General features: G+C 37.5%; 1 protein-coding gene across 1 annotated transcript in view; it reads left to right on the top strand.

Moving 5' to 3' along the window:
- The window catches only part of col12a1b (collagen, type XII, alpha 1b), a 138,352-nt gene extending 127,104 nt beyond the window's left edge, over positions 1–11,248 (top strand). The window contains exons 67-75 of the mRNA XM_088325622.1: positions 300–353; positions 1,806–1,859; positions 1,931–1,984; positions 3,661–3,732; positions 3,806–3,841; positions 3,906–3,972; positions 5,919–6,173; positions 6,330–6,500; positions 11,148–11,248. Of these exons, the coding sequence (XP_088181748.1) occupies positions 300–353; positions 1,806–1,859; positions 1,931–1,984; positions 3,661–3,732; positions 3,806–3,841; positions 3,906–3,972; positions 5,919–6,173; positions 6,330–6,500; positions 11,148–11,248 (864 nt within the window). The remainder of the gene's footprint in view (positions 1–299; positions 354–1,805; positions 1,860–1,930; positions 1,985–3,660; positions 3,733–3,805; positions 3,842–3,905; positions 3,973–5,918; positions 6,174–6,329; positions 6,501–11,147) is intronic.
- Positions 11,249–12,299: the final 1,051 nt, after the last annotated feature.

Raw genomic sequence — 12,299 nt, 5'->3', positions numbered from 1 at the left:
CATACAATGTTAAGTGATTGATAAATCATTGCACAAACTTTGCACAAATAATGGAGGATAAAAACTATGGTAACGCATACCTATTATTACTGTATGCAGTACCAATCTTATCCACCGTATTCTGCAGTATACACGATGCACGGAGTTATAAATCACACTTTAAAATTTCTGGCCAAATTGGGCTTTGAAGGTGCACCGTATAGTCCGGAAAATATTGTAATTGATTATTATTGAATGTTTTGCTTTGAAATAAATGCAGATAAATGACTAAATTGTCACGCTGGTTTGTTTTTCTTCAGGGTCGGCCTGGACCTAAGGGAGAACTCGGAGACTCCGGTCTACCTGGACTTAAAGTAAGCCCTGCTTGGCCTCTCTTTCTTTTCAGGATACTTTTTTTTCTGGAATTGGAGGGGACCGATGCGCAGGTGTCGCGAGTATCTTGCCAGAAAAGCGTCCTCCTCGCTTTTAGAGCGTTAAAAGGACGAGGTGACGTGCAGATGGAGTGTTGACGTGAGAACGGCAGCGGACTCATGAGATGGATGAATGTGTCTGAGGACTTCTGGAAAGATTCCCGTCAGGAAGCTGACTCAAGATGCGGGATCAAGAGAGGATTGATGAAATTCCTCTGAAGTCGTACTGCTGAATAAACAGCTGACGTCAATAAAAAGCCCCGTTTGCGGCGCAATAGATCGAACAAACGCTAGGGACGTGTTGCATTTAGTAGTCTATGGATCTTTGGGGTTTTTGCCTTAGGTCAGATAAATACCGGTACACATATTCAGTACACACTGATTCCAAGAACAATGGTACCTCGACTAAAATTGATTATTAAAACCCTTGGCAACTAATTAGAATATCCATTCATTGTATCACGTGATTTATGAGCCAGTAAGTAAATTAGATCAATGAAAATAACAGTGCATACGATTCCGTTGTGACGCTGAGATTGTAATACCACTTTGTTCCGGCAGAGGGCGCTAAGAACGTTTTAATAAAATTATCTTAAATTTTTTTCAATACTTCTTTATTGAACATTGCATCATTACAAGCAAAATTGGAAATTTTAACTTTGTAGTCTCCGAATGTTTCATCATGAATCAAAGTTAACAGTTTTCAAGGGATCGGAAAATGCTGAAGAAAATCGGAAGATAAGTAAATAAAGTAATATTAAATATCATTTTCATATTGGGATTTTTTATCATATTCAAAAATGCAACCAAAAAACTATTTTTGTGACAAAATTATGAAAAGCTGGATTACATTTTAATATATTTTTTGTGGATAAAAGAAAATTGGTGCACATGTAGTGTATTCTTTTTTGTTTTATATGAAAAGTCCAAATATAATATGATCTTTGGATAAGGTGGTAGGAAAAGAGTACCTTACATATTTGCAGTTGTATAGCATACATTTGTATTTATTTTTGTTTATTGTCAAGATAATTGACAAACACTGGGATTTTTAAAATTGTTTTATATTATAGATTTTTTTTGTTGGTTTTCTATCCATCTAAAACTTCAATATTTGAGTAAAGAGGAGGAAAAATTAAATACGTCTTAAGGAAATCTGATTCATCGATTATTCAACCGTTTATGAAAATAAAGTTGCAGCCCCACAGAAGACAACAACATGATGGGTTGGTAATATGTTAACAGTATTCCACGTAGTTCGTCTTGCTGTCAATAAATAGGTGTTGTGTTTGTAAGGTTTGAAATAAAACTTGTATTCCGAAATGTTTGTGTTTAGAGGTGCTCCTATAAAGAGGTACCACTGTACTGATACTCCTTGGTATGTTATGCACTTAGGGCTCACCAGGACCTCGTGGCCCTAGCGGTCCCATCGGACCCGTCGGTGTCAGGGTGAGTGGAAAAAACAAACTGGTAAAACTTCCTGATTAGCTGACTTTTTGTCACGTCTGGTTCCTTTTCAGGGCCCTCAAGGAAAGGACGGCCTGACTGGACCCAGAGGACCTGCCGGACCTATGGTGAGTCCATACGCAGCAAAATGTTGATTTTGTCTGATCAGATCGCATGTCGTTTGGTACCGGGCCACCCAGAAAGAAAAAATACTGCCTTTTTTTTGGGGGGGTCATACCATATTAATTTGTGTGTAACGCGCATTTTTTGTACCCATTATACACAAGGTTTTATGGTATTCTAGCATTGATTTATCAGTCAAAAAAAATCGCTGACCACATTTGCCCAACACTGGATGCAACAAGATCTGAATCAGAAACATGTCTGTGAGAGCGCCGAATCCTAACCACGAGACTGCTCGGGATGTAGACACCAAAGGAAAATGCATAACATTTTATCTCATCATCATCACTATTTTTACTCATAATACCAAGTTGTTGAATATGTGGGGCCAGGAATAAAATCATTAATTGTCAATGTAAACTATGAACATAATACCAAAATAAAATGTACAATGTATTTATTTAATGCCCCTCAAAGACTGATTCATCATCAGATACACCAATGAGTTATTTTCCTCGTCGCGCTTTTTTTGCTTTTATTTGTATCTCTGGAGCATTCGTCTCTGGTACTGTGAATACAAATAATGTAATATGCAATTTAATAATGAGATAAAATAGAATGCCTTTTCCTATGTTATATACCGTGTTGGGTATAATGGCTGAGCCCGTATGGTTGATCATGAGTGTCGGAAAGAATCACCTGTGCCTTATAAATAACGGCGTTACATAATGATGTTATTTATTCAGTAACGGGGTAATCCAACTAATGATCTTTTCCGCCGTCTCCTTCGAGTTGTCTTTTTGGATCATGTCACCATACAAAGTAGTGACTATCAGCGATTACGAATATAGTATTTACTAATATGCCAAAAGAAAAGGCGAAAAATGTGACAGCACCCCACCTCATGTCGTTCTCTTGGAAGTCAACAAAGGGAGCTGGCTTCCCACCAATCAACTGGTTCGCTCTGAGACACCCTTTATTCTCTTGTGATTGGTCAATGTGCATTTTGAGGGAATTCTGTGTTGTTGAGTATGAAATATGAAAATGTAAAGTTTTTTTTCTTTTTTTTGTTTTATCTTCTATTCCTTATATTATTGTATGTTCTCTATCTTTTTTTCTCTAATTGTCCCCATTTTAAAGTCATTTTGTACATAATGTTACGTAATAATTGTTAATGTATGGATTAAAGCAACAAAAAGAACCTAAAGAGCCGTTTGGGACCCGGAAAAGCTGGCTCGTTTTAGTGAGCTGAGCCGAGAAAAAAAAATCTAAAAAATAGTCAGAATTCCCATCTCTTCAAGTAAACTCTAGTCATTTGCTCAGAAAATGTCAAATTCTTTGACACACAGCTTCTGTTTAAAGTAAGGAAAATAGAGTAATTCAGTTACTAACTTGATTAGTTTTTGGAAGAAGTAGTAACTATAAATAATTACTTTTTTAAAGTAACGTGCCCAACACTGGTCATATACATCCCTAGTTGTCTAGTAATTGCACAGTGGATTTCGGCTTATTATCATTATTATTATTGCTATTATTACTAATGTTGGGCCGGGCCGTAAGAAGGATCTTGTCGGACATTAGGCCGGAGCGTGGTAAAGAAAAGGCTGGGGACCAATGTCCTACAAAACTTTCGCTATCCTTCTTTTGTGTTTGGTATTTATGTCATTGTTGGTCTCTGTAGGGACCCCCGGGCTCTCCTGGAGCGCAAGGTGTGGAAGGAAAACCGGGAAACACGGGTCTTAACGGACCCCCTGTAAGTGATCACTTATGATGGATATTGTGCTAAAAACATTTAGTTTGGTTAACATGAATTTGCATTCTTCCAGGGTTCAGTGGGACCAAAGGGGGACAAAGGGGAGCGGGTGAGTAAAAGTTGATAATTGTTGTCAGTATGAGGAGGACTTAGTACTTATTTTGTTTCTTCAGGGAGACTTTGCTCCTCAGAATATGATGCGCTCCATTGCCAGGCAGGTGTGCGAGCAGCTTGTTAATGGTGAGCTTTCAACTATATCACATGTGTCCTGCTATTTTGTTTTGAGACAATGCTGAGAGAAGCAAAAGAGAAAAATGAGCTGCATCACAGCAAACAATCACTTAGGCTTTTAAAAGGCCCACTGGATGTTGCCAAAGCCAGGAGCCACTCTTTTTTTCGTGTTTTGGGGGTTTGGGTTAATATTTTGACTCTATTTGAAGTAGGCCTCTTCTTACTTTCACCACTTTAATGCTACGCTAACAAACAGAAAGAAACAAAGCTTCCGGGACGAGCATGACGTCACTCTCTACCACTCCCTCCATAAAACAGATCAACCCTGTGTAAAATAAAGTATGAGAACAGTTTGGCAGTTGGGCATTGGCAATACATACGTAAGAGATCAAATATTTAGCTTTAACTTTTTAGGACACCTCAAACAACGTGATACAAAAAATACAAGATAAAAAAACAGATCTTGGCTGTCTTTTCTGTTTTAAAGTTTCTTTAGCTCTTTTCTATAACATATATAAAATGAAATTCCTATATTCCGGTAAACATCACAAAAAATTAGAAACAAAAAACAGATTTAAAAGACTTAAAATCATGAATTCAACCATTTAAATTAGTGTTCGTATTAATGCTGCAACAACAAATTCAGAAAATCAATTAAAATTGATTGTCAACTAATTAGATCATCAATTCGTTGTATCACTTGATTTATGAGCCACCAAGAACCTTAGAGTGCACACCATTTCGTTGTGATGCTGGGAATTGTAGTACTGTTTTGGTCCGGCAGAGGGCGCCAAGACATTTTTGTACAAAAGCTATGCTAATTTTTTACATACTGTACTATATTTTGAACATTGCATCATTTACAAACAAAATTGGCATGAAAGTTTCAACTTTGTAGTGTTTGACTGTTTCATCATGAAACAAAGTTAACAATTTTCAAGGGAACAGACAGAAATTCAGAAAAAACAATCGGAAAATAGGTATATAATAAATGTGGTAAACAGATAAACAGTGATAATGAGATGTTTACCTCTACCCAAGGGGAAAATTATTGAGCATTTCATATTGGAAATGTTTATTATATTCCTTGATTTAACTCCCCAAAACAAATTTGTTGTTTGAAAAGTGGGTTTGTTCACATTTTTGATTATTATTTTTTTGTGGATAAAAAAAATCTATACAAATTGAAATTTATTGGTTCATCTGTTTGTTTTTTTATGATAAGTCCAAATTTAATATGATCTAAGGTGGTAGGAAAGGAGTATCTCGCATATTTGCAGGTGTATAGCATACATTTCTGTTTTTTTATTATCAAGTTAATTGACAAAGACTTAATTGTCAATTAACTTGATAATAAATTGTCTTACTGTTTTATATCATAGAACATTTTGTTTTCGTTTATCTGTCCAAAACTTCAATATTTAAATAAATAGGAGGGAAATTATAAATTTGATTCTTCGATTAATCAATAAAATAATCGACAGATACATCAATTATGAAATTATTAGTTGGTTGCAGCCCAAGTTTGTATGCTTTTTTTGTCACTTTTCACTCCGCATGAATGAACTGTAGTGGAAATAAATGTAATTGTTGTTTTGCTTTTTGCTTTTTTTGATCAACACAAAATTTTAAATCTTAGTGGAGGAAAAAAATATTGAGTAAATAAAAACTTCAATCGTTTTTTAATGAAATCATGCATCCCTGAATCCCAATTTAATTGAGTGTCCCAAAAGACCTCCTAAGGCAGTGGTTCTCAACTCGTCTAACTTAAGGACCCACCATTATTCCACCCTAATGACGGGCTGTGATCCAAATCAAGAAAAAAATGTTCACTTCTCAAATTCATTGAATGAAAGGATTGTGTGTTTTAAAGTAGCATTAGTAGAATATACAGTATTCACGGTAAACTGACCACAAATTTGACGTACCCAGTCCTTAAAATGTGTCCCTTACAGTCCAGATGAACCGCGTCAATGGCCTCTTGAACCAGATCCCCAGCGGCATTCAACGTAATAGCCTTCCGGGGCCACCTGGGCCGGCCGGACCCCCCGGCAGTCCAGGACCGCGCGGAGAACTGGGCCCCGTCGGTCGCAACGGTTTCCCCGGAACCCCGGGACTACCGGGACAGAATGGGGAGACGGGACCGGCCGGAGAGAAGGGCGAGCGTGGCGTGACAGGAGTTGGACAGAAAGGCCCAAGAGGACCCCCAGGTACGCTTCAAAAACTGTTTACAGTTGTGGTTGGAAACGGTTGATTGAAAGTAAGGGAGGAAGCAAAAGGGGTTAGAAACATACAGGTCAAATGGGACTTGACGTAACACAATCGTGAGAACTGCGGGAAACATTTATGGACATTGCTCTTGCCAGGCCCTCCCGGAGAGAGCAGGACGGGCCCCCCGGGGCTGACGGGCTCCACGGGACCTCGCGGTCCTCCTGGTCGTCCTGGTTACGCAGGCACACGTGGCGCCCAGGGTCCGGCCGGCTACTGTGACTCGTCCCAGTGCGGGGGCATTCCTTACAATGGTCAAGGATACGCAGGTAAGTAAGGCGGTGACGTCTCTTCCTGTTCAAGCCCAAGAACCTGGCCTGTTCACACTTCCTGTTAGGGTTGCACGTAAAGCTGAATCGTAGATGCTTGTGTCACTATTCCAATTGCATGACAAATATATTTTAAATTTGCGACAATCATGCTAACAATATTCTACAACTTTTACAAACATCCTGTACCAGTATATAGACACGTTATTCTTCTGGAAAAAAAATGCTGAAATTAAGGTCCATAAATTCTACAAAAAGACTATACACATTTGGCAGTATGCTCTGATTGTGTTACATGTTTGAATCACATCTAAAACTACTACGAACACGCGACATAATATGCAGGCATGAAAATCTTTCCTATTCAGGGGAAATTCACCGTTTTGAAGTAAAAAAGGCCAATTTACGTGAATTATATTGATCCGCTAGAGTGAGTGCGTATGAATTACAATCAGTGTCTGCGGGCAGGGGTACTGTCTTTGTGTGTAATGCGCAATTGATTTTATCTCATTATCACACTATTTTAATTCACTGTACCAGGGACAAATGTTAGAAGGATGGGGAAAAAAGAAAGTCGTTCTGAAAGATGCAAGTAAAGGCAAAAAAGCACGACGAGGAAACTAACTCTTTGGTGTATCTGATGATAAATTGAGCTTTGAAGAACATTAAATAAATAAATTGTAAATTTTATGTGTGTATTGTGGGGCAGCACAACAGCTGAGTGTTTAGCACAGTTCTGAGGTCATTAGATCAAATCCGGGTCACAGCTTTCCTCTGTGGAGTTTGCATGTTCTCCATGTGGGTTTATACCGGGCACTCCCACATTCCAAAAACGTGCATTTCAGGTTGATTGGCCACTCCAAATTGATCCTAGGTGTGAATGAGCAAGTGAGTGTTCTGTCCCGGTGTGCCCTGCGACTGGCTGGCAACCAGTTCAGGGTGTCCCCTGCCCACTTCCAGAAGATAGCTGGGATGGGCTCTGGCAACCCCCTACTTGAGAATACGTTGTGCTGATGATGGATGGATGGATGTGTGAATTGTATTCTTATTGTCAATAACGATTTGAATGATAACCACAAATATTCAACGTTTGTCACATTCAATACTTAGTTTGAGCAGAGAAAAAGTGAAACCAAAAGTTATACTGATTTTTCATCAAAAAATAGGGGTGCTGCTTTTACACAAATAAATATGGTACTTCATCCAACCCTTCTTACCTGACCCATTTTCATGCCTGAACATATTATAATCATACGTAAAAGGCTTTATTTACGTATGCTGCATATACATTATAAAAACACACTACTGTAATGAATCTCGCTTTACAAAAATCTATTTAAATTCTAATCGTGCTTCAAGCTGCATGTGTAAGAAAAATTCTACAAAAATGTTGCACTTGTTTTGTAAATTTTCTACAATCAGACTTTCTACAATCAGACTGCGACAACTGATTACTACCGGCATGCTAACCACATGCTAACAACATGCTATGTCCATGATTGAATACCGTGTTTATGTTCGTTAACCCGCTCTAGTCATGCGAGAAAATTGCAAGAGTTGGATTCATAATGCTGTCATGCTACTAACACGCCAACAACATACCATTGTCATTTCTAACTTATGCTTGAATATTGGATGTATTTAAACGCTTCGAGCATGCTTTAAATGTTTAAAGTATGATCAAGTCAAAAACTTGCAGCAGCCGCATGCTAAAATCAAGCAATCAAAATTCTAGTAACATTTTTACTACATGCTATGATTATATTCTTGAATAATATAGAGAAATGTTGGAATGGTTTTATAAACGTGCTGTCATCAGTTTGCATTTATGCTAAAGCTACACCCAACACACAATGCTACTAACAGGCTTACTACCGTACATTTTATAAATCAAGCATGAAGTTGAAAATTAAGTGAAAGCTGGAAGCATGCCTAAAATGTTGCAACTTTTGTGATAGAGCTGTGAACTTGCTACAGCTACATTGTTGTGCTACTAACACACTACATGGTATGATAATAAGCAAAATGAATATTAATGATGCATAATAATTATTTAATGCTGTGATCATGTTGAGGCTACAAACATGCTACAACTGTTCTTAAACAGTATTGTGTGTACACAAATGTCACAAACATGCTAAGAATGTTAAAGCAGATGTTTTAATCAAGTTACAACCTTGCTAGCGTTGCATATTACACACATGCTATCATGTTACTAACGCGCTAACTGCATGGTATGATAAATCATTATTGTGTGGACATAAATGCTACAAACATGCTAGGAATGTTAAAGCAGCTACGATAGTCAAATTGCATCTTTGTTAGAGTTGCATAATACACACATGTTGTCACGCTAGTAAAGTGTTAAAAACAGAAATCATGCACATGTATGAAAATGCCTAAAACGAGTTTAAGATTTTTTTTAAACAAGCAACAATCAAAAATTCCATTGCACACACTGTCTTGTTACTAACATGCTATTATTCACGTTATAACCTTACTTAAGGTGTAAATGCATGTGAGTTAGGGGCAAAATTGTAAAAACTGGTTTTATTAAATCCAAAAAACAACTGTCATACATGCCAGAACCATGATTCTGTAAACAGGCCGCACACTAAACAATGATTCGTTCCTAATTCGTTTTGCGTGTGCATGCGACGCGTGTTCCCTGACACCGTGTGCTGTGCTGCTCCCTCCAGGTTCCGCGTAGTTTTTTCTTTGCCGCCTGCGCCGCTTTCATGACTCCCCGAAAACGCTCTCGACACGTTTGGGGGAAGCGCTAACAAACTTTGCTGCCACAACAACAAACAACAACAACAAACCGGAACTAACCAACAACAAACATCGGCGGCGGCCGTTTTGCCGGCCCCCCCGCCCCGTTGCATCTTGACGTCAACGGACGGTGCCGAGGAGCATGCCGACGACCACCACCACCACGACGTCGGCCAGAAACGAACGAGAACGTACTAACAACGTTGAAATGAACTCTTGATGCTTTGTTGCCTAGCAACCCCTCAACTTGCTGCTTGCAAATGCCAACAACAAACCTAGTTTTAGTCTAAATCGTACAAATACGACCAACCCCCACGCATAAATGGAATTACAGTATTTCAATTTTGTCAAACCTGAATCTCGAGTGCCGGATTGGGTCCTCTACATCATTCTATCGTTTCGTCAAAAAAAAATAATGAATGTTTCCTTTAATTAAACAAAAGCAATATTTCTAAAATATTTTTTTTAATTAATCAAATCACTTTTACAAGTAAACCCTCCACTGTTTATATAATTCTTTCGAATTGATTGAACAAATAAGACAATTATCAAAGGTTTTCAATGTTTATATGTATTTTAAAATTCCCATTTTACAATAACTTTTCAATGGATTATAAAGTTTATTGAGCATTTACAATTAAACCCTAAAATGTTTATAGAATTATTGTAATCAGTTATTAATCAAATGTTAATAGAATTTTAATTTTGAATATTTTGATTGTTAATGGCTTCTACATTATTGTTTTTATCTTGTTTTTATTAATTAAAATTTACAAACAAATATCATTGTCTTCTAACATTAATAGTATCTTTGTCTCAAGTCTTTGGAATATTATAAATGAAAACACATTTTGCATTTATTTACCAATTCCCTCAGGATCGTTTTTGTAATCAACTAAACAAATTTGACCTATATTTACCTGAATTTATCAAAGGCCTTTAATGTTATAATGTTAAAATACTTTTATCATGTTAATTGAACAGAAAAAATATACTATTAAATCAACTGAAGTGATAAAAAAATGTTGAAAAAAAATCATTTGTCGTTAAAAATATTTGTAAAGGATTAAAAATATTCTTAAACTGCTGTTATGCTGATCATTTTAAATATCTTAACATTTTCATCAATTGGTCGCAAAATAAAATTCAAATGAACTGCTTAAAGGGACAGTGTGTATTATTTGACCACTAGATGCTGCTGTATGAGTGGTTAAAATCACAGGGACGAAAAAGAGACTAAAACGCACTATTTTACTTCTCATTTTTTTTCCCCAGTTTTTTGGATAATCGTGGCAGCAAGATGGCTGACTATTATGATAGCTCCCTTTAGGTGAGGCAAGAAATTTAAAAAAAATTCTGACCTAGGAGTATTTTAAAAAGCCTGTTTATATGATTGTTTACTTGTACTTTAACTTATTTAAACCAATATTGTTTTGCTTTTAAAGAATGAAGGCATTAACCACGAGGAAGCGCTGACATAATACACACTGTCCCTTTAAAGGTCTCGAAACACGATCGAAAAAAAGTCTTCTTATTCCCGAAATCCACGTGGGGGTTCGATGTATTTGAAATAACACGATAAGGATGGTCATGATGTTGCATGTGTGACGCAAGAGCTTCCGAAGGACCTAAGGGCCCCCCCGCCAGAGGTTCACGATTACTAGTGAATGTCCCTATTTGCACAAGGCCGAAAACCAAAGAAAATTTCCATGGGTTGCCAAACAAACGAATGTTGACTAACACGCTTCATTTTTATACGAGCTGCATTAGCCCCGCCCCTGACTTCCCCCGATAGCCCGCCTACTAACACAATCCAGGAAGTGGCACGCTTTGTCGCCATGACATCAACTAAGCCGGGAAATGCTCTGTGAGCAGGCCGCTCGCCGTCGGTGCCGATCAACCAACCGGCTGTGCCGCTCGCCAACGTGGACCAATCAGAAGAGAGACGACGTCGGAAGCGCTCGCTAGCATCGTAGACGCCGCAGATGACAGAGAAGAAGAAGAAACTCCTCCACAAATTCTGCGTGTTTGTGTTTGGACGCGTGCGTATTGGTGTGTGTGTGTGTGGCAACATTTGTAACATATTTTGCTTTGTTTTTATTATTTTTTAAGCAGGCAGCAGCAAGCAAAAGCTCTTTTGCTAACTTATGCTAGCAACTATTTATCAGCGCTCTGTATTAGCCACTTACTTCCTGTAAAGCTCATTTAGACAATCCGCTCATTTGCATGTCTTTGATGTTCATTTTGTTTCAGATGGTCAAAACAAAAGACAACTTTTTTATTTATTTCTCACACATGGAAAAAAATGCTTTTTTTTTTTTCAATAAAACCACTGAAAAATCAATCGAGATTTTGTGAGTGTGTGCACGCATGCACAACTGCACTCTCATACCACACCATGTAAAAACACCACTATTATACTAATATACTTTCATACACACTACTATACGCTCTCACACATCACTACACTCACACATACATACACTTCTATACTTTCACACATATAATGATACTCTCATAAACACACTACTCTTACACATACTCCTACACACTCTACTCACACACACACTAATGTACTCGTAGGCACACACTACTATGCTGTCACATACATACTACTATTCTCTCTCACATACACAACTATACTCTCACACATACTACTATACTGGGAGTAGTTCATACTATCTCTGGCATATAATGTTCTTTTACAGGTGCATTATTATAATTTTATTCAGACACAGGCATACCCATCAACAAACATTACCATAATCTCTAATGCATATTACACTCTCATATACACATTACTATACTCATATTACTAAAATCTCCTACACACTGCTATACTCTCACACATACTACTATACTGGGAGTAATTCATATTTTCTCTGACCTATAATATTCTCTTCAAGGTGCATAAATATAATTTTATTCAGACAGTCATACCCATCCACAAACATTACTATAATCTGTAAAGCATATTACACTCTTATACTCGCACTCATATTACTAAAATCTCCTACACACTGCTAT

The sequence above is a fragment of the Urocampus carinirostris genome, chromosome 20, assembly GCF_059441175.1.
Source record: "Urocampus carinirostris isolate Australia breed hairy pipefish chromosome 20, RoL_Ucar_1.0, whole genome shotgun sequence".
In the NCBI taxonomy this organism is placed as follows: Eukaryota; Metazoa; Chordata; class Actinopteri; order Syngnathiformes; family Syngnathidae; genus Urocampus; species Urocampus carinirostris.
The sequence above is the reverse complement of the archived record's forward strand: the minus strand, read 5'-3'. Positions and strand labels throughout refer to the sequence as shown.